This window comes from Electrophorus electricus, chromosome 11 (assembly GCF_041902795.1).
Source record: "Electrophorus electricus isolate QZ-2024a chromosome 11, ASM4190279v1, whole genome shotgun sequence".
Classification (NCBI taxonomy): domain Eukaryota; kingdom Metazoa; phylum Chordata; class Actinopteri; order Gymnotiformes; family Gymnotidae; genus Electrophorus; species Electrophorus electricus.
In genome coordinates, this window is record NC_137507.1 from 10597501 (window position 1) to 10621028 (window position 23528).

Genomic DNA, 23528 nt, shown 5'->3' on the forward strand with positions numbered 1-23528 from the left:
TTTGGTGTAGAGGACGTATCTGAGAATTATGATGATGTCATTACTGATGATCAGAATGCTGCTGTTGTGACAGGTATGACTAGTAATGTTACAACATTGTAGCCTCATACATGAAAGCAGTTAATGAAATAAATGCTAATGTGCTGGTATTTTCCTCTATATCTCCTCTATAACAGAGGAGATGACAGAGAACTATGATGACGTTATTACCACTGGACTAAACCCAAACATTACAGCGAGTAAGATTTTATTACAAGGATATTTATGTCAAATGGAAGCACTGAATCAGAACAATAGGTTGTGTATTGTAACACATATTTTATTGATATCAGTATTATATGTCTTCTTCTGTTGGTATAGTGGCCACACCAGAAGACTGTAATGATGCTGGAACAAACCCAAATGTTACAGAAAGTAAGTATTTTTTTTAAATGTAGAAACTGTAATGCTGTAAATATATATTTATATTATATAATATTATATAGTCGTTATATTTTAACATCATAATTGATCTTTGCCTGTTGGTGTAGTGGACACACCAGAGAACAGTGATGACATCATCACTGCTGGACAGGACGTAGGAGGTGTAAATGGTGAGTGGCTTCCCTTGTTGTGTCCTCCACTACATTCCACCTGTATGGTGGAGTCGGTGTGTCAAATCAAGAACACAGGCAGCACAGTGAAAACATGGTCACATTAGTGATGACATGACATGGAAATGTAATAATGTTGATGCATGACAGAGGGCTCCTATTTATATATCAACTACAGTCCCCTTCACTTATATAACAAGTGCACCAATATTTATACAAGTGGAGACGATTGAGACAGTACTGGAGTTCAGTGCCATCTACATCTGTCTAATCGTGTCCTACAAATGCTGCATCTAAGTGTGATCTAGGCTACATTTTATTCTTAAGATATTTTATTTAAGGCACAGGATTTGTACATCTTCATATATTTCTTGGAAATCATGGAATTTCTTAACACTGTAGTGGTGATTAGACAAACACTGAGGCAATTTCTGTTTTACTCAATCATTAACATTTAACAAGCTTATTTAATATGTTTAATACAAAAATAAAATATTTTAAGCTATTTTAAGATTTTAAAAAGATTTCAATGTACTATTTTTACAGACTATGAGGACATGAAGGAGGAGCCTCAGAAAGAGATGAATCACATGACGAAGAGACCACACCAAGTGCCTTTCCTCAGGAAATTACATTTGAACTTCTTCAAACTCAAAAAATGATTTCTAGCATTTTTCACAATATGTAACATTTTATACGACATTGTTTATTTCACACCCAGGTATAAAAATACCAAAGTTTCTTTCGCAGCCAAGCGTCACCAAATGTTTCTCACCATTTTTAAAAATGGTAATATGTAGTACATAATCAAAGCTGAAAAGCTTTATCTCATCTATCTCACTTGTTCTTCTATTGAAATAAACACGTCATCTTTTGCAAGATCTCCACATTTAATCATTCTGAATACTATTAGAGGCCTAAACTTACATTTTCAATTCTCAACATCTTAGCAGCCTAGTAAATTAACAAATAAACAAATAGACTAAATAAAACATTTATTGTAAAAGGCTCCTTATTCCTTTTTAATCTGTACTACTTACGAGTCGCATCATAAAAATACACATGAAAAAAAACATTTAACGTTTTACAACCTACATTTTTAGCGAGGAAATTACACCTTAAAGGCATTCAGTACAGTTACTAAAAATGAATTTTACAACTTCTGTGATATTTTGTAGTATGTTATGTAATCCTACTTTTTTTCTTCATCTACACTTTCACACATTTCAGAATTCGGTGAGCTATGCAGTTTCTGAGTTTAAGATAAAAGGGAGTTTTGTTAATGGCGCAAGTTACATGACGCGATTCAAATATCAGTCTTTTTTTCAAAACAAATAGAAAAGGAGAAATCACATATGGAAAGCTTATTATATATCCTAAAAAGAAATTAGTAATATAATTGTTTTTATAATTAATGTATAAGCGTAGTAGGGCTACATAGATTTATTTTATATTTATACTAATGATAAATTGATTATGAGTGAAATCCAAGGACAATGTTGTACTATTAACTTATTGTTACACTAGAATAAGTTATTTATTGTAGGTGTCAAAAGCATTGGTAGTGTCACACACAACACTCTTACATTTATGTGACAAATAAACCTAACTTGAACTTGAACTTTATGGCATTTAGCTGAGAATAAATTCACATTTCTATTATGAACTTAACAAACATAAATAAAATGGAGCCATAATACCTACACGTACCACTGAGTATTTGTAACTTGCCGCAGGGCAAGTGCAGGACGTACAGACTCCCTCCACGGAGACATTTATTAACATACGAAAAACACAACGGCACTCACATATAACGTAAACAGTGAACATGAACACACAACGACTAACATTACCGATGTGAACATTAACACAGACAACATGACCATCGTGAACGTGATCAATAACCGCCAGCGAAGCAGCGTCCCACAGCGGTGTAAGTGCACGCAGACATTAGCAGACTAACCACGTGCAGGCGCGTGCTCAGTACGAAGGCGTGGCTACAAACAAGACGATTAAGCGCCACTGCACGCGGTGGGCCGTACCACGTGACTAGTGGGGGCTCCGTGACAGTATTTAATCAAAATGTAAAGACTTAATAACTGACTTCATTTATCATAACATAATATGGTTTTGGCTAATATTAAGGGTAATTAAAGGCAACCAAAGACATGCTACACTGTATGAAGTGGAAGAGCTTAGCGATTGGCATTAGGTAGTCCAGTCATCATATTAGTTTCCTCCAAGAACTGAATGAATATTTTTGGCAGCAGAAAGTCTGGTATGCAGAGGTTGCAATGAGCTGTGTTTCAATACGGAGATGTTTGACCCACCTCCTAACCTTTTTGGGGTTTTTTTGTATAGACAAATTATGTATGATTGTTGCGGAAAGATTATTACTTAAATGTGTTTATAATCATGTAGGGTAAGTCTGAAAAAGTATCAATTTTTTTTTTTCAAAAGTATTCTTGACTCATTACAAGCACATCATTTTTTCTAATTTATCTGCATAGAGGAGATCAGGGTTGGTTGTCACCTGGGTTGGTTGGCCCATTACTCATATTCTGTAAACTGTGGGTACATCTAGAAGTATTGACACTGAAATGTTCAGATTTGAGGGCAGAAGCCAGTTGCCATATTTCCCTCTCTCTGACCTGAAGAGACCTGATGTAAGATCAGTTTTGTGATTTTCCATACCATAAAGTCTGTTTTTTGGAATCATGTATTGAGAGGAAACTAAAATACCTTGAAATCAACTTTTTCACTAAAAACAGTGGGAGGACAATGAAGGGAGCGGTTCATTTTTGGCTTTGTAGACAAGCATTAAGGTTGTAAATCTGATGCATGCAGCTACTGGGAGCTAATGAAGGGAGTGCAGCAGTGGAGTAACGTGAGAACTTTGGAAGATTGAAGACCAGTTTTGCTGCTGCGTTCTGGACAAGTTGTAGAGGTTTGCTGGCTCTTAGAGGAAGACCAGTAAGTAGAGAGTTGCAGTAGTCGAGCTTTGAAATAATGAGACACTGCACAAGCACCTTGGTAGCTTCCTGTGAGAGAAAGGGCTGAATCCTTCGTATGTTACAAAGGAGAAATCTGCAAGACTGGGTTAGATTAGAAACATGAGCTGAGAACGACATTTGGGCATAACTTTGGACAGCCAGGCTACAGGCAGCTTCGGATGGTGATACCAGGGAGTTCTCGAAGGAAACTGTGAGGTCATGGTAAGGGTTGGGAGTACCTGGGATAAACAGAAGCTCAATTTTACTGGGGTTGAGCTTCAAGTGGTGGGCTGTCATCCATGACGCAATGTCAGTCAAGCATGCTGAGATACATATCAAGACTTGCATGTCAGAGGGTGGAAAAGAAATAAAATAACTGAGTGTCATCAGCATAGCAGTGATAGGAAAAACCATGAGAAGATATTACATCACCAAGAGAATGAGTATACAAAGAGAAGAGAAGGGGGCCCATTACCAAGCCTTGTGGAACACCAGTGGAGAGTCCGCACGGTTTGGATGTGGATCCTCTTCATGTCACCTGATAGGACCGTCCATCCAGATAGGATTGAAACCATCTCCAAGCAGAGCCAGTCACACCGAGCCTGGAAAGAACAGAGAGAAGAATGTTGTGGTTCACTGTGTTAAAGGCTGTTGAAAGGTCTAGAAGAATCAAAACAGATGACTGTTTGGCAGCTTTAGCGGCATGAAGTTTATCAGTCACCGCTACGAGGGCCGTTTCTGTAGAATGTGCCGGTTTGTCGCCAGCCTGATTGGGATCATGCAGCTGGTTCTGGGTGAGAAAAAGAGCCAATTGATTATAAACTGCTCGTTCAAGGGCTTTTGAGAGGAAAGAGAGAAGTGATACCGGTCTGTAGTTGGTAACGCTGGAGCTGTCAAGTGTGGCCTTCTTGAGGATTGGTACCACCCTGGCGGTTTTGAATGCAGTAGGCACGTATCCAGAAGATAAGGAGTTGTTGACGATGACAGAGATGAAAGGAAGCAGATCTCTTGCGATTGTCTGGAACAGAGCAGAATGAATCAGATCCAGCGGACATGTAGTCAGATTGCTGGAAGTCAGGAGTTGAAGAATTTCATCTGTGGAGAGAGGATAAAAAGAAGTCAGAGAGTTGGATGTTGAGGAATGCACATTATTTGGATGAGTGGGAACAGAGGAAAAGGACTGGTGGATTGCTGCAACCTTCTCCTCAAAGAAGGTGATAAAATCTTCCGGAGTAAGAGATGAGGATGGGGCGGGGGGGATTAAGGAGAGAAGAAAAAATAGTGAAGAGCTTGCATGGATCAGATGATGATGATTATTCGAATTTCTCCCTGTAGTAGGATGACTTTGCAGAAGTTACTTCCAGTGAGAACTTGGAAAGGAGAGACTTGTATGAGCTAAGATCTGAATCTATATGAGATTTCCTCCACCTCCTCTCTGTAGTCCCTAGTTCTCTGCTGTGGCAGCGAAGTGTTTCTGTTAGCCAGGGGGGCAGGACTTAGCAGGCCTAGAGGAGAGAGGGCACAGAAGATTCATTGATGAGGAGAGTGTAGAAATGAAAGTGATTTGTAACTTTATCCAAAGAGAGAGAGGATGGAGAGTCAGGGTGAGGAAGGGTGGACAAAATAGTAGAAGTAAGGGAAGAGTGAGTTATGGAGTGCAGATTGTGACAGAGGAAGGAGGAACATGTTGAAGAGGACTGGATGGAAAGAGAAGGAAGGGAGAGAGAGTAGGATAGAAAGTCATGGTCCGAGAGGTGGAGGGGGGTGACTGTGATGTCTGATGTTGTGGTGGTACGGGTGAAGATCAGGTCCAGAACATTGCCCGCTTTGTGAGTCGGAAGAGAGTGGTTGAGGGTGAGGTCAAATGCTGTCAACAGCGGAAGGATGCAGGAGGAATGCAGCTTGTCTGATGGAAGGTTGAAGTCTCCAAGGAGAATGAGTGGATTTCCTTCAATGGAAATATGACTCAGAAGGATGTTGAGCTCATCAATGAAGTGATCTAGGGAACCTAGAGGGCGGTAGATGACAATGATAAGAAGTTTGGTGGGGAAAGACACTGTAATGGCATGAAATTCAAAAGAGGAGATGGAAAGTGTAGAGAAGGAAAGTGGAGTGAAACGCCACTCTCGGGACATTAGTAAACCTGTGCCACCACCCCTGCCAAGACACCTTGGAGAATGCATAAATGAAAAGGCAATGGACAGGGCAGCTGAAGTCGCCGAGTTCTCAGGGGTGATCCATGTTTCTGTCAGAGCCAGGAAGTGGAGCGATGCTAATGCTGAGATGAAGTCAGCCTTGTGGACAGCAGATTGGCAGTTCCAGAGCCCTCCTGCCACCACGATATGTGATGGTGTGAAGCATTGTGAGTCAGTGAGGTTGCAGAGATTGCTGAGATTGCGACGTCTATGATTGTGTCGAGGAGATCTGTGGGATATGTGGACAGGAATTGTGAAGCACATTTCAAATGCTTGATTTGTGGATGTATGAGATAAACGATTGAGATAATATGAGAAGATACTTAGCTGAGTTTGTGAAGTCCTGTAGGTGAGATGTAGATGAACTGATTGAGAACTGAGAGCCTCAAACTTTGCAATTTTCCTCAGAATGGTAGTGTGAATATATATTTCCATTCTGGTCAAAATCAGACAACCTATGATAGCATTTCAGTGATATGATAATGGTGCCCCTTTGATCAATGCCACATATAGTCAAAAAATCAACATTATTTGATAATTATTTAGTTTCAGACTTTAAAGATTAAGTGCAAATTTTATATTATTAATGAATGTGTCAAAACTAAACATGTTTGAAAAGCATTGCAATTGCAAAGTTGTTTGGGCTCTGCAAAGATTCATTTGAGTCCAAGTTTGTATTGCCAAATTTAACTATGTAGGAGATATACTAGATTTTTTAGTATAGTGCCCCCAAGTGGCCATTTCCCGTGAAACCTGACTATGTCTTAGAGAATGCATACATGACAATACAATTCAAGTTTGATGTGGATTGACCAATGCTTAGCCTGTAAAATCTGTACTGAATGCTGATTGGCTGATGGTATCAGTCCTTTTTGGATATATAGTATCCCTGTTTTAGGTCCTGCTCCATACATGCATACAGATGTTATGTACCAGTTTCACATTAGCTGGACAATCTGAGTAGGTGTGATAGTTTCTTGCCTGTGATAGCGCCCCCTATTTAAGCAGGTGCACCAAAATGGTTGACTTGCCCCATATCCACTTGGGGTACATGTCTGTAAAGTTTGGTGTCATTGCATTGAAGGGTTCAACTTATTTGATTGGCATGTACAAACTACACAGTATAGAAATCCCCAGATCTTTTGATATTTATTCAGACTCTTGTGAATGTCTGGATACCAGATGTATGTAGGTTTGGTGAAAATCCTAGAAGTTAGTGCTCCTAAATGTGTGTGATTTTGCATATTATGCAAATTATCTCAAAATATAAGTGGTTGGAGCTTATGGCTACTTATGGCTACTTTTTGTAGACTGGAAGACTAGTAATTACCTGAAAAAAGAATTTTGACTGTGTAATGTTTGCCTGAGTGCCGCAGGACGCAGAACAGGATGCACATACTCCCTCAACTTAGTGAAACATTTAATAACATCGAACGTATAAGACAATGGTGGCACTCACACATAACATGAACAGTGAACATAAATACACTTTCAGAAGCAGCTATGTCCTGACCTCTGACGTCACACGGACAGTTCACTGTTTTTCTACCAAGTAACAAAGCTGTCAAATCAACATCTGTGAGTTTAGTCATACAGACCATTAATCATATCATTATATACACACTACTGTTCAAATCTTTGGAATCACTGCACTAGTGTGCTCAATAATCCAGTTTTTGTGGATACATACATGAAACTATTATAATGTGATACTAGAATTTAAAAATTCATGAATTTTCAAATAGCTTTTAGGAAGCACATAAAAGCACAAATAGTTTTGTCCAGAATTATGTAGAATTGTGCAGATGACTCCTGAATGCTTCATAGACATGTATGGAGAGAGTTAATAATAAAATTAATATCCAGAATACTTCACAAAGGGGTGGAAAGCAATGATCAAATCTTGAGGCAGAATATTTCAGGAGAAATTGCATTAAATTCAATTTAATGAATTATTCTATAGTTCACTAAAATACTAAATGATAGTTTAGAATGACATAACTACATACATTATTTAGACCTACATTGCATAAAGTTGCAATAAAATATAGCATAAATATGGGAACCCAAATTTTTGTAGTAGTATGAATGATAAAAAACTGCAAAACACATCCATGTTACACACTCACACACAAACACACAAACACACACACGCCCATGTGCATTGTACTGTTCTGCTGCAGGTGAAAACTCTGGTGGCAGATGAGGCGAAAGCCCGATACCTCATCAAGTTGCACATGGTCACCGTGGAAACGAACTCTGACACGCTGAAGAATGGAATACTCTAGTACACGCTGACAGGGAAAACTGCTGAATCAGTAACTGAGGTAGAGGAGTGTGTGTGTGTGTGTGTGTGTGTGAGGGAGGGAGGGAGAACAAAAAAGAGAGAAAATTGAATATTATAGAAATAGCACTCTCTCACTCTCTCACTGTGTCACTGTCTCTCACTGTCTCTTTCTCTCTTTCTCTCTCTCTTTCCTTCTTTCCTAAGTCTGAGCAGGTTAAAGACCGTATCCATGGCAGCCGTAGGAAAGGCCTGCTTCTGGAATCCAATATTATTGCTTTGAATGGAGTGATCCACATCACTGATAAAATGATGAACACGGTCCCTCCTACTGTTATAAGTGACAGTCAGGTGCGTTCTTCAGAGAAGCCTGATGCTTTTAATAATACTGCCGTAAATCAGGAAATCCCTCTTTCTGAGTTAAGTAAAATAAAACTTTTTTAAAAATAATTTGCTCTTTGAATTCAGGAAAACCCGATGAAGATTCTTTCTGACAATGGAAAGTTCTCCTAATTTCTATCTCTCCTTGAGGTATCGGAAAATTGTCAGAAATGTCTACATATGCAGTAAATGTGCATGTATGATGTCTCTTTGCATCAGAAAACCAACCTGATGTCTGTTTTGGATGAGGCAGGTCCCTACACAGTGTTTGCTCCAAGAAACACCACCTTTTCTTTACTGAAGGAAGGTTACCTAGACTACCTTGTGTCTGATGAGGTGGGTCTGCACTGCAAAATTTCTGCAGTATTTTATATTTAGCATCACTTAACTGGAAACAAGTTGATCTTTCCCTTTATATTTCTGTTCCTTTCATCTCTAAAGGGCAATTCAAAACTACTGGAACTAATGAGAAACCATATTGTTTCTTCTGCTCAGGTGAATGTTTCTGCTTGGAGAATGTAGTAGGGATGTGGTGTTCCCTTCTGCATAGCATATTGAAACTTTACACATGATGCTACCAAACGTCTTTTTCTGTAATTACACTCATGTCTTATTTTCTTGCATTGACATCAGCTGAGTGTTAGCTACATCATCTCAAGCGCGCAGACTGTGTCCATGGCTAATCAAGTTCTAGCATTTAATGTCACCCTTGTTGTGAGTATTCAATCATTTTCACACTTCATTTCATGTAACACTTCACCAGGAAATGCTGGCATTGCTAAAATGTATGAGAAGTAGGAGTCAGTCAACAAACACACACATGCTGACCACCTCTAGCTGCATTTACAGTTATTCAAGTAGGAATGTGGTCTGGTACACTGTGTGATTAAACATGCTGTACTATCCAACAAACACCACAAAAATATGGAAAAGCTATTAGCTTTTTGTCTGCTCTGGCATGTCAGTTATTCCCATTTATTATTCCCATTTATTATTCGGTCATAAAAAGGCTCTGGCTGATTCTCATTCATGTTTAGGTATGTAAGTAGTATTTGTGTTGGATGGACATTTCCCAATATGGTTTCTGCTCATAATCAGGGTCAAATTTTGATCAACGGGGTAGCAGTGGTTGAGACAGATGTTGAGGCAAAGAATGGACGTCTCTATTCGCTGGATGGGATTCTAATCCCACCCACCATAGAACCCATCCTCCCTCATCGATGCGACGTTACTAAAAATGTTAAATATAAGGTGAGTTTTGGCCATGCATCTAGAAGTTACTTTTAATTTAAATCTGCAGAATGCCTCATGTCATCTAAAAAAAAAGGTACTGTTGCTTGTTGGAGTGAGAGCTTCTATGGAAGACCATTTTCTCTTTTGTCTCCAGGGTCTGTGTGTGAGCTGTTCATCAGTCAACAGGTTTACCTGTCCAACAAGTGTCTCAGTGGTAAGGAGATGCCTTCTTCATAACTTTTATTATTATATGACGACTGAAGTCATATAATTCAAAATATTTTACCCTTAACAGGTTTACAGAAGATTTACAAATACCTAGTAATCAGTATAACTGCATGTTTGTTTGAGTGATGGAAAAGAGTTTAAGGTTGATTGTGTTTGAGGTTTTTAGTGTCTATCTCGAGGTGCATATCTAAATTATCTGTGTATATCTACATTTCACTCCCTTGTGGCCCTTGTGTGAAGAGCACATTTTCCAGGGGCTGTGTGTACATGAAAAAGTCTCTAGGCCTGAATGTTCCCGTTCTGGGCTGCAGCCTGTATTGCAGTGAGAACCGTACTGTGAGTATGAGAACCAACACCAATCACTTCATGTGTTCCAGATCTGCTCTAGCATGCATTGCACCAGCCTTGAAGGAGCTGGTCATCGAAATGTCAGTTTCAACAATAATACTATAATAATGCAATGCAATAATTTCTTTTTTGTGATGAGAAAAGAAACTTAGCTCTGTGTTTTATTTCAGCCATAACCAGACTCATGTAAAGGGACGTCCCACACCAGTGCAAAGTAAGTGAGACACTATCACTCTCAGCCCCCTCTCACTCTCGGCCCCTCTTCTCTCTGACTCCTCTCACTCTCTGAAACATCTCATGCTCATAATCCTGTTTCTGGGACCTCTAATATACCTTTATATTTGTCTTAAAATGTGCGTGTTTTGTTATAACTTTGTTTGAATGTGTGTGTGGTTTTCAGTTGTCTACTGAACGTAGCAGATAATTCATATTACTGTAGATGTGCAGCTGGTTACCAGGGCAATGGTACATACTGTACAGGTAGGTAGCGGTTTAAAGATTTGCCCCCTGTTACGTTACAAAGTGAAGTTTGTATTTGTATTTGTATTTGTATTTGTTTGTATTTGTGTGTGGGTGTGTGTTTCCTCAGCGATGAACGCTTGCGTGAAAGATAATGGTGGATGCTTCTTCAGCGCTGTGTAAGATAACTATCCCAGGACACAGGAAATGTGTGTGTAACCCAGGTTATGCAGGGGATGAAAAAATGTGTGTGTGTGTGTATATGTGTAAGTCTGACATGTCTCAGTTTCAGTTGTGATGTTTCTTGAGTGTGCATGTTTGTGTGTGTGGGTGTGTGTGTTTTGGCACTGAAATGTCCTGTTGGGGCCAGTGTACTGTCCATTCCTTTGTGCGTCATGTTGATGACTTTGGCCCTCTGATTCTCCAGCAATCAATCCATGTCTGGACGGTAGTGGAAGCTGCAGTGCCTATGCAGACTGTGTACACACAGGCCCAAACAAGCTTGGTTCCCCAACCATGTGCATGCGCATGTGCATTTGTGCTTGGTTTTAATATGTGTAACCTAGGGGTCGTAAGGGCAGCACAAAACAATCAAAACCCTGCCATTAAGCAATCTAACAAGCAGAGCATTACAGTCTAAGAACATTAGAGAGTGAACATAAGACTTAAAGCTTAACGCCAAATACAACAGGGGAGTATACAAGCAGCCAAGGGAATGGACAGCTAAAGAGGACTACTTGGAGGAGGAGTAAAGAACACCTCCCAGGAGGAGCAAGGAGCCAAAACCAAAGCAGGAGGTGTATGGTTAGGCAGAAAGACTCGACAGGTGCCAACACCAAAGACACAAAATACAGAGGAGATGCTGACAGAATGCTAGAGTATTGCTTTTTAGTAGCTTCACAACAACAACAACTACTACTACTATTACTACTACTGCTACTACTACTACTACTACAAATACTTATTCTAATACTAAAACTAATGCTACTACTAGTACTTCTATTAATACTAATACTACTACTATTATTAATACTAATACTTCTAAAACTAATATTAACTTATGTAACAAACTTAACTTATGAACCAGGTTCTGATTCTCAGTAATAGAGGCTGCAACCCAGTTGGTTTTAAATACCTGAATTTGACTTCAATCGCAAAAATTAAGTGAAGAAATAAAAGCACTGTTCACTATGCTTTCAGACAGCATGTGTGTGCAAAGCAGGCTACTCTGGAAATGGACAGCAGTGTAATCCTATCAATTTGTGTTACAAGGTAAGAAAGCCTCTGGACTATGAGCCCAGCACAGCAAAACCCATTTGCCTGTAAAATGCACTCAGCAGCCTATCTTGTACTTACACTCACTAGATATTAGGTACAGAGTGTTATCATGCACAGGAGTGTTGCTGGGGTTTTTACATGTGGAACTGAAATCCACCGACCAAAATTAACCAGTCAGCTGCAGCCTTGTAAATCATACCATTAATCAAGAGTCTAATGATGGCCAACATAAACTATGTACAGCAACCAGATATTCAGTCTCTAACTGTGCACTTTAGGACCTCTCCTAAAGTGTTCAGGATCATATTAAGAAGTCTGGAGTTCCCTTTGTCCAGATAGGTAGTAATGAAGACAGCTGTAATGTGGAATCCCCAGGGATCTGTTCTTGGTCCACTTTTATTTAAGCTATACATGCTCCGATTAGGCCAGTTCTACAACACAAGAAGATTTCCTATCAATGTTATGCAGATGACACACACATATACATTTAGTTCTCTTACTGGATGATTATCCTAATAGACACTCTGTCTCTGTTTGTAGCACATAAATAACTGAATGACAAAATTTCCTGAAAGTAAATAAAGACAAAACAGAAGTTATGATATTTGGCAACAGAGCAGAGAATCTCTAAATTTTTCCCCATCGTGAATCTAGGGATCTAAAAATGTAGTAAGAAATCTCAGCGTTAGAAAGTTCTTGGAGAGCTAATAGATCCAGGACTGACCTTTACTGGCCATATCAAATGAATATTAAGAAACTATAGGGGTATTAAGAAAGGCTTAATGTTCCAACAAGACCTTGGACACTTTTGCATGCTTTTATCTCCAACCAGGTTGACTAATACCAGCTGACTACTAGTATATATTTTGATGACTTGCTCAAAGAGTAAAAACCCAGTAGGTCTCTGAGATCCAAGGATACAAGGCCCAGAATGGGGAGCCCAGAATGCAAACCAAACACGGAGAAGTAGCATTCTTTTTTTTTTTTTTTATACATGACTGATAATAACTCCAAGATAAATTTAGATGTGCCCCAAATCTTTTTAAATCGAGGTTAAGTGTTACTGGTCATAATTAGGCTCTGTATTAATTTATATCTGCAGCAATTTATTTTATCAATATATATTGTTCATCTTTTATTTTCATTTATTAATTATTGCTGTGTAAATCAGATGTAACTATTTTTCAGAAAAGCTTCCTGAGGTTATAGATCTCGGGATGAAAAACAATTTTATAATTTCATTATTTTATTTCATTCACTATTTGTGTGTATGTCTGACGCGCTTTGAATTGGCACTGTGTATGAAAAGTGCTGTACACATAAACTTGCCTTGTTTTGCCTTCACCTAAAGTAGCTGGTGTATGCATGTAATCTGGCATCACAGGGTTTGGCATGTGTGACTGCACTGAGCCCTAACGTAATAAATTAATGTGAATAGCTGTAATCTTTTCATCTGATCCTTGTCAGAAAAATGGAGGCTGCCACAAGCAAGCCATCTGTATGATGGCAGGGCCAGGGGAGAGGAACTGCACCTGTCGCAAGGTGTTTAATGTTCAACAGTTAAATCCCCCTCCCCCTTTCTTTCTCTCTCTCTCTCTCTCTCTCTCTCTCTCTCTCTCTCTCTCTCTCACACACAAAAACAAACTCTCTGCCATCTCATTTTCACTAACTTAAATGTGTCTCCCATTGTGCCTTCAGGAGCTCCGAAACAGAGAGCTGACAAGTTTCTTCTACAGTGTGTTAGTGAGTCTCAGTCATTCATTTGAATTGTATTATTGATGTGTTTTTTATTCATTGTTTTTCTGTTTTCTTGAACCCTGTGTTACAAAATATTAGTTAATGCAGGCAGGAAATAATCCGCATATGTTTATGCTTTCACTGGTCTTATGCTTATTTCCTACAAGGACGTGGTCCATACACTGTGTTTGCTCCTAACAATAAGGCACTTAAAAAGGCAGAAGTAAGTCCAAGTGTTTGATGAAACTGCCCAGTGTGCATGTTGAATGACTGGACCAACAGTCCTCTCGGTCACATCATAATCCTGCATCACTTCCCAGTACCAGAAGCCAGAGAATAAAGAGAGCAACGCAGCGCTGGTCCTGTACCACATCGTGTCATGCCGTATCCTGATGCCGGAGGACCTGATGCAGCCCCGTAACCTCACCACGCTCAGCGGGGAAACGCTCACCATCTCCTACTCGGAGGTAGGCGTGCTAACCTCAACACAAAAGAGCCACTTCACTCCCTGCAGTCCTACTGAGATGTATAAACTGTGCTTTGTGTGCAGGGCTCGATATATATCAATAACAAGGCCAAAGTGGTGTACAGCGATCAGGAGAGCAACAACGGGATTTTCCACGAGATCGACACGGTTCTCATCCCCCCCAGCTTCCAGAAGCTGAATGGAATGAATAAGTCTGCCAGCCTCGTAGGTGTCGGCATTTATCTTGAAACTGTCTTGTGTATGGAAGATGCAAACCATTAGTTCAGTGATATTATCATGCAGCAAAGTAAATACCCTTGAAGGTTTTGCCTCTTTTGACCAACTTTGTCAGACAAATCTCTTGATCTAATGTTAATGGTGTGAATAAATCCAGGTTTCCTCATCTAGCAAATGATGCTAAGAATTATTTTGTTATTATTTATTTAAAAAAAAAACTTTGAAGAAATGAGCTTTCACATAGCAAACCCCTGACCTCAGCACCTGTTATTGCCTCTTTTACAGAAGTAGCTTCAGAGGAAATTTAACTTCCACTGTTAGATTAAGTCACTTTAAACTACTGAGAGCACAGGAATGAAGTTTAGATTCCACATGTTCCCAAACATAGCAAACAACATCAGCTGTACAGGGAGTGCACTTAGAGATTTTTTCAAAAACACCAAATGACCTCTAACCTGGACTTTATTTCACCATTTATTTCTGGCAGCCTAACCTCAAAGATGTAGCAAATGAACACGGCTTCAAGACATTTTTCAAACTGTTGGAGGTGCGTACAAGTAAAATCAAATCAAATCACTTTTTTTGTTGTCACTTTAGCACAGATGTGAAAGTGAGTGAAAAGCTTGAGTAGATAGTCCCCCACAGTCTGTAAGTACACAATGTATACACATTAAATACAGAATATATACACATTAACATACACCCTTTATGCTGTGTTTCCAGAAGGTATAAATATATAAGCTGTGAAATATACAGATGTACACATTTCTATTATAGAATATATGGATTATGTTCAAATACAAGGTGTGGATAGAGTTGTACATGACATAGTTGTGTCAGTAAAGGTTTAGATGTACTAGAATTGCATGGTATGATCTGTTCAGAAGTTGTCCCTGTATTGTACCATACACACGGCAGTATGGACGAGAGTGTGATGAAAGCTACAAGTCAAAGTTGGGAGTCAAGTTCATTTGTATTTGTTTGCTTGCTTTGTTTGCTTGTTTTGTTTTTATGGTTTGTTTTTATCAAATGGTTCTGGAATAAATTTTATTTTGAGCGTTCAACCATGTAAATGGACCACCCAAAGCAAAACCTTCAAAAAAAGTGTTGCTGGCTTCTGCGCTGCAGAAAACACTCCACACTTTTGTGACTTGGTCTGTTGTTGCCAGGACACGGAGGTGATGGAGCGGGTGCAGGACCGCCTCCATCAGCCTGTCACGCTCTTCCTCCCCACCGACTCCACCATGGCTGCCCTGCCTCAGGAGCAGAAGGACTTCCTGTTCGGCCTGCAGAACCGCGCCCAGCTGAAGGAGTACCTAGAGTACCATGTCCTCCATGATATGAAGGTAAGGCAGTAAGTTCATTCAGTGCAGATGGTAGCAGGCTGGACCCAGTTCAGACAGAGCTCAGGAGGACCTATGTCACTGTTTAGAGCTCCACATGCCTGCTGTGCATTGTGTTTCTGATGGAAGTTCCAGCCATAGAGGAAACTGAAGCTTGTGCCTTTGTAATCCTGGGTATATATGCAATGATTTTGTATGTGTCTTTTTTAGATGCAGTCTGCAGAAATGATTCATTTCAGTTCAATGAAGACCCTTCAGGGTTCTGACATCTCTGTGAGCTGCGTCGGAGAGGACCAAATAGTGAGTGATGGAAAAGTCTTGGACTCAGGAGAGGAGCTTCAGGAGAGCAAGGACCAATCAGGGAACAGAGAGCACTTTCCAATCTGTAGTTCAGTGTTGTGCTGTGTGTGAACTTGGGCCCTTCATCTTAAACAAGCCATGCTGAAAAGGATTGAATGTTATTTCTAAAGTTAAGTTGGCTACTTTACCATACTTAATATTATTGATATCATTCACTTTTTAGGGTGAACTGTACATCAGTGACAAAAGTTGTCGGATTGTAAAGAGGAACCTAAAGTTCAATGGAGGCTTGGTTTATGGTATTGACTGCTTGTTAACACCTCCCAGCCTTGGGGGGCGCTGTGATCAGAAGGACACTGTAGACATCACAGTAAGTTCCACATAATTCCGATCTATGCTGACAAAATCCTCTACTGATATGCAGCATGCATATTATATGCAAATTATATAAATTACATACTTCCTATTTTAAAAATGTTTCTTAACTATGCTGCACTCTCATTTTGTATTATATATAGATTATATAAATGGTTTCTTTTCCTGTGGTAGATGCCTTGCAGATATTGTGCTGTTACAGTGTCATCTGATTGCCCTTCAATAAGTAAACCAAAGGTATGTTTTCTCTAATCACAAATCCATGCCCATTTCACTATGTACACATAAATGACTACCTTTCCAAAAAATCAAAAATGCTTCATCCAACTCATACAAACACTATGTGAAAGATATTACATTTGTTTTATATGTATTTTTCCATGAAGATCTCTCATTTGAGTATGTTCCTGTAGTTACCTTAAGGCTAATCATTTCTATATGTTGCATTTTATTTTAATATGTTTTTGGAATGCAGTCTATACAGAGGTGCGACCTGCCCAGACGCTTCTCATCTGTGAATGCTGGATGTCAGTCTGTGTGCACCATGGTCATATGGAAGCCCAAGTGCTGCTCAGGTTATTACGGCAGGGATTGTCTCGGTACAGTAGTCCAGACTTCATTCACATTTTACTAAAACTCACTAATCATGTTCTTGATGTCAGCTATATTTGGGCCCTTCTGGGTTCTTAGACATTGTTGCTTTTGCATAATAACAGTGAAAGTGATGGTGGCATTGTGCGTGTGATATTGTCACTACAACCTGTTCTCCAGCCTGTCCTGGAGGACCAAGATCCCCCTGTAGTAACCATGGACAGTGTGATGAGGATCACCTAGGCAACGGCACCTGCACATGTTTTCCTGGGTACCAGGGAGTGGCCTGTGAATTATGCATAGATGGCCACTTTGGACCAGAGTGCAAAGGTCACATTCTCTACTGAACATGTAATAATCTAGTTGAAAAGTGTTTGCAAAGCTGAATAGTGAACTACAGCATGTGAATTTATGTATGCATCTTACTAGACTTTTTGCTAGTATGAGACAGTTTCATTATACATTCAGCTTTCCACACATGAATGACACAAGCACTGTGCCATAATCATATCCATGAAAAGCTTTTTCAGGTGGAGTGGAGGAAGTGGAAATTCTATTGAATGTTTTTTCTCCCCCTCACTTCCTGTCCCCACAGCCTGTAACTGTTCTGAACATGGATCATGTGATGAGAGTCCAGATGGTACAGGTTCCTGCTTCTGTGATGAGGGCTGGACTGGTCCACAGTGTGAACACAAGCTGGGTACGGCACACACCCACCACATCTCCACATTGTTTGTACAGCATAGGGGATGTGAATGTTCCTTGTATCTGTGCTGAAACCCTCGCTGCCTTTCTGATGCCGTAGTCGACAGCCCTGTGTGCGTCCCTGCTTGCCATGCAAAGGCGGTGTGTGCCAAGAACAACTCCTGTGTTTGTAAACCATTTTACGAGTGAGACGGGCTCACCTGCACAGGTAAACACTACACTTCTCCAGTCTGGCCTCAGCTCTCATCCTCCTATAACCACTCCTTCAATGTAACTACTTCTCCAGAAAGGAACAACCTGACAGACAGAAGTAGTGGCTTGTGCTCCCTTAGTCTTTGGTCTGTGTAGGAAATGAGATGCGATCGAGAAAAGCTCGACCTCTCTTTCAACAGACATATCGGACCAGCGGAGATGATGGCTCACTTGAAACCATTCTCCAATCTCTTTCCCCTGCCTCCAGTGGCTGACCTGTGCGGGTTCTGGAATGGAGGCTGCTCGAAGAACGCCAACTGCTCCCAGAAGGACGAGAAGGTGAACTGCACCTGCTTGACGGGCTACTCTGGAGACGGCCATGTCTGCTCCCCGGTGGACCCCTGTGTTACGGATGATAACGGAGGCTGTCACGAGCATGCCATCTGTACAATGACTGGAGCAGTGAGCAGGCTTCTCTTCCTCTACACCTACACCTTCCTCTATATATGTATATTTTTTATATGCTGTGTGTGTGTGTGTGTGTGTGTGTGTGTGTGTGTGTGTGTGTGTGTGTGTGTGTGTTTGTAAAACCCCAGAATAAGAAGAAGTGTGAGTATAAGCCTAACTACATTGGTGATGGTCTGGAGTGTGAGCTGAAGGTGCTTCCAGTGAATCACTGCATGCAGGATAATGGCCAGTGTCACTCTGATGCTCAGTGCACTGACCTGCACTACCAGGGTGAGAGTTTCAGCCTCTCTCTGTGTAACTGGAATGTCCTAATATACAATAGATTTGGTAAGTGATTGGACAGTAGTACTGTACACCTTTTCTGTAATCCGGTTCTACACGTAGTCCATTTCATGGTCACAGGAGTAGTAGGATGTGCAAAGAAGCCCAGGTGTCTGTTTCTTCTTCCAGCTTCTCCTGTGGGATCCAGGCTTCCCCAGGCCAGCTTGAAGACGTAGTCCCTCCAGAATGTCCTTGGTCTACCCATAGTCCTCCTCCCTGTTGGCCATGTCTGGTATACCTATGGCAGGAGGTGACCACATGGCATCCTTATCAGATGCCTGAACCACTTCAACTGGCTGCTCTTAACAGCGGCTCTGCTTTACGCTCCTCCAAAGTTCATGAGCAGGTTATGGTTGGGAAATAGCAAATTGAGAACTTGAATTTATAGCTCAGCTCCCTCTTCACAGCTACAGTCTGCCACAGCGACCACATTACAGAAATTGCTGAACTTATCCTATGGTTGATATCACAATTCCTCTTGCCAACACTTGTGACCTCAGTTACTTAATCTCCTCCACTTGGGGTCAGGTTCTCGCCCAGAGGGAGTGTGCCACTCTTTCCCAGGAGATCACCATGTCCTTCAACTTGCCTCCTTTTCTGCTTAATGGTGTCCCTCACTGTTAAAGTCCACAACCGGGTTTTTGGGTTGACGCTATACCAGGCACTGAAAAAGATTTAGCCACAATGAACCTGCTTCCACAATGGAGATTTTGAACAGAGTCCACCCATACTCAGTGTCCCCAATTACTCCAGAAAGTACAAGAAGCTCTCTTCAAATCATTTGGGAAAGTGTTTCCAAGCAGACCCTCACTATATGTTTTGGGCTACCAGGTCTGACCGAGAATGTTCCCTGCCATCTGATCCAACTCAGCACCAGATTGTGATCTATTGACAGCTACGCACCTCTCTCCACATGAGTGTTCAAAACATGGCCTCAGGTCAGATGACACAACCACAAAGTTAATCACTGACCTTTGGCCCAAGGTGCTCTGATAATATGTACACTTATGAGCAGCCTTGTGTTCAGACTTTGTCTTTGTTGTACACCAATCATGGATAGTACAGAAGTCAAATAACATCCCACCTCTTGCTTCAGATTGGGCAGAACATTCCTCCCAGTCACTCCTCTCCAGGTTTCCCAGTCATTGTCCACCATATTTGTTTTGTAATAAAATACTGTCTGTATTACTGTTTGTTCAGAATATCAACTTTCTTTGCTTTGTATTAGGGAAACCCTGCAAGAATGAAAGTTCTCACATTGTTTCTCTATTTGAGTGAAATATAAGTAACTGTTTGGATAATTGTTTATTTCTTGGCCATCAGGGTGAAATTGTATGGTTGAGGCTAAATGTGTAATCTACACTTTATCTGCTTTACCTCAGATAAGACCGTTGGGGTCTTCCACTACCGTTCTCCACTGGGAGTGTAAAAACTCAACTACACACAGGCGCAGGAGGCCTGCAAGCAGGAGGGAGGCACTATTGCTACATACACACAACTGTCCTACGCTCAGCAGGTGGGTGTAGATGCAAGTAGGCACGCTGAGCATCTGAGCAAGAGATAGAGATGGCTGTGCAGTATGTTTGACGTCCTATCTGTGGGCCATGCAGGCTGGGTACAGTCTGTGTTCTGCCGGATGGCTCGAGCAGGAGCGCGTGGCCTATCCCATGAGCTATTCCCACCTCAAATGTGGCTTTGGTCACGTGGGCATCGTGGACTACGGCAAACAAACTGACCTGAGCAGGACCTGGGACACGTTCTGCTACCGGCCAAAGGGTAAGACCATGCAGCTTATGACGGTGTATGACAAACATAAAACATGTTAAACATGTTAAACCCCATAGTTCAACTATGACTCCAAACTCAAACCATAACCTCAGCCTCAAACCATAATCCCAATATTTAACTATAACACCAACCTTAAACCTTAATTCCAACTTCAAGCCAAACTATACTGAGCCTCAAGTTTGCATTTAATACAACAATCCATGCTGTTAAATATAGATGGTGTGTGTGTGTGTGTGTGTGTGTGTGTGTCTGTGTGTGTGTGTGTGTGTGTGTGTGTGTGTGTGCATGTTTATTTATTTGTTAATATTATTCTTTTACCAGATGTGAAATGTGAGTGTAAGATGGGCTACATTGGTGATGGATACACTTGCACTGGAAACCTGCTACAGGTTCTCTCCTCCAAGCCCAACTTTTCCAACTTTCTGTCAGTGAGTATAACAGCTTACAAGCTGCATGAAAAACATGTTCTGCACTTTCCAAACAGAATCCCTGGAGTATTAAAGAAAACACTCCTGAGTAAACTGCATTACAGCCAGTTTGTTGTTACCAGAACATATTACTTCTGGTTTTATCAGAGTAGTTCTTAAGGACTAGCATTCTATGCTGTGTACATTGATGCACTGATATCAGATGCACTCATATCAGACTATTTCCACCAGATTTGGCTCTGATGTTCCCCAATAACTGACACTGACTGGTCTCATAAATTGTTCCCATCCCCAGCAAATCTTGAATTGCTCCAGAACTTCAGCATCAGGTCAAGAGTTTGTGAGGCGTCTCAGCAACATAACCACCCAGTCCACCCTGTTTGTGCCTGATAATGACGGTCTCTATGAGAACGAGGTAGCTTGGTCCTCTCCATACCACACAGATGTCTGCATTCTTCATGAGTCAAGATTAAAGGTGTTTCACACTCCCCCTCTCTCTGGAATAGACACTGTCCTACAGGGATTTAGAGCACCACCTGCTGGATGGGAGAGCTCTGGTGCTGCAAGCTCTCATTAACGTCAGCCATGTTCGAACACATCTGGGACATACACTCAGTGTGAAAGGGGTTCCTAGCCTGCAGAGCCCCCAGATACTGGTAAACATTTACCTCCTTTAAGCTGCATTATAGCTAGTGGATGTTCTAAACAATTACATTTACTTCAAGTCTAAATCAGGCATGCACAATGTCTCCTGAAAACTATGTTAGTGGATGCAAATAATTACCAACAAAGTTTAACAGATCCTTTCTGCCTCCAGGCTTCCTCTGGATATGTCAATGACCGTTATATTATCGAATCTGACATTTTTGCATCCAATGGGATCATCCATGTGCTGCATGGACCACTGAAAGCTCCACCCCCTCCGGCCCCTTCCCTCCACCCCGCCCACAAGGCAGGGATGGGCATCGGTGTTCTGTTACTCGTCATCCTTATCGTGGCTGGAGCATTTGTGGCCTACCATTTCTACACCCAGCAATCCAAGCCTTTCCAGTTCCACTACTTCAAGGTTAGTGTGGACACGATGCGTCACAAGATAGCAACATGTTTTCAATATGCAAACAGAAAAATTAATCCAAACATGTGAAGAAAGATTTAATAAAAGGAAAATGAATTAGACTGTTATAGTGTGTATATGCAGTATGCAAGTATGTGTGTTTGGCTTTCAGGAAGATGAGAATGAAGACAGCAGCCCTTCTGGATCAGCCCCGTACATCTCCAACCCCACGTATGAGTCCACACCTGCTCCCACTGACCCCCACCTCCCAGCAGATGAGGTAATTAAAAGAATTACAGTTACAGATTACAGTTATGCATAATTACAGTTACAGACTGAAACGGAACAAAACTTTGTGCTGCCCGGTTCTAACACTGGACTGTGTTACAGAAGGATGACGAGCAGCAGATGGTTGCCAGTGGCTCTTATGATCTTCTGCAGGATAGCTGAAGAGATGTGGGATCTCACTCAGACACTCTCGGTACAGCTCAGAGCCTGAACTGCTGTAGAGCAGCAGGACACTCAAGTGCTGCAGTACCTTAGTAGACCATAAGAGGGCCGAAGAAAAAAAGAACAAAGCTTGAACTGCAGTTTCATAAAGTTGAACTGCAATGAACTGGACATTGACGACCCAGTAAAATGGGAAGTACTTTTGTGATTATGTGTGTAAAACTGTTTACGTCTCTATGTGCATGTGTTCTGTGGTTGAATGTTTACATGTTTGTTGGCCTTTATTATTCCTTTGGTATAACAAGTTTATGTTCATGTTACCACTACATGCACAAATAAACAAACAAACGCATTTGTATCAGTTGTGATTCATAAACTCTAAGGTATATTTCACTGAACATAAATTTCTAATCAGCTGGATAACTTGAGACAAAAGTCGAGGCTATAATGTGCCCCTAGCCCTTCTGCCACTGTCTTCTCATGTGTGTAGCCTGGTCCAGGCTGCACACGGTCTGTGATTTGGGAACAAGCCAGAATGGTGCAAGTTTCAGATACTCTGGACAGGGTTATAACAGGGTTATAAATACAAGTCTTATCTGATAGAAAAAAGTGTGTATTTAGTCTTTGATGCATTTTGAAAGAGCTGTATTCAAAATCCTTTTAGAATACAATAATACTCTGTGCCAGTATCACTTGTTCTCTTTCTCTCTTGGTTTACTTAAAAAAAACTGCCCATTGAAGAATAGAGCATTTCTTATGTGTTTTTAGTGAGGGCGAATTTTTCTCTCTTTTTTCTGTCAGTAGAATAAAATATCTGTTTCACCACCGTGATTATAAAATTCATAATCCTCTTCTGCCATCTTGTAGATGAAATATGTATTACAGTTATACAGCAAAATGATTTTGTCACATCTTATCATTATCTATATAAAAGTTTTTAAAACTTTTACATTGAATTGTAATAAAACATATTCTAAAGTCTTTATTAAATTATCTACTGTTTTACTATTTTTGCAGTCATAATTTCATTATTATATGCTTCCTTTCAAATAACTGAAAACCAAGCGTCATCTTTCTCACT

At 40.7% G+C, this 23528-nt stretch overlaps 1 protein-coding gene and 1 pseudogene across 2 annotated transcripts in view; both read left to right on the plus strand.

Moving 5' to 3' along the window:
• LOC145659881 (antigen WC1.1-like) overlaps positions 1–1467 on the plus strand; it is a 14110-nt gene extending 12643 nt beyond the window's left edge. Inside the window, exons 16-20 of the mRNA XM_081723312.1 lie at positions 11–73; positions 177–239; positions 361–414; positions 531–593; positions 1140–1467. Coding sequence (XP_081579438.1) covers positions 11–73; positions 177–239; positions 361–414; positions 531–593; positions 1140–1255 — 359 coding nt within the window. The 3' untranslated portion in view covers positions 1256–1467. The remainder of the gene's footprint in view (positions 1–10; positions 74–176; positions 240–360; positions 415–530; positions 594–1139) is intronic.
• A 9865-nt stretch (positions 1468–11332) lies between these two features.
• Positions 11333–22799, plus strand: LOC118241740 (stabilin-2-like; annotated as a pseudogene). Its single transcript, XR_014125966.1, has 24 exons — positions 11333–11540; positions 13691–13735; positions 13897–13952; positions 14050–14196; positions 14280–14420; positions 14920–14979; positions 15602–15778; positions 15986–16075; positions 16299–16445; positions 16625–16687; positions 16926–17049; positions 17222–17371; positions 17637–17741; positions 17847–17954; positions 18207–18400; positions 18535–18676; positions 20110–20243; positions 20338–20503; positions 20837–20943; positions 21239–21358; positions 21450–21599; positions 21761–22009; positions 22170–22277; positions 22388–22799. The product of XR_014125966.1 is annotated as a stabilin-2-like (transcript).
• The last annotated feature ends 729 nt before the right edge of the window (positions 22800–23528 follow it).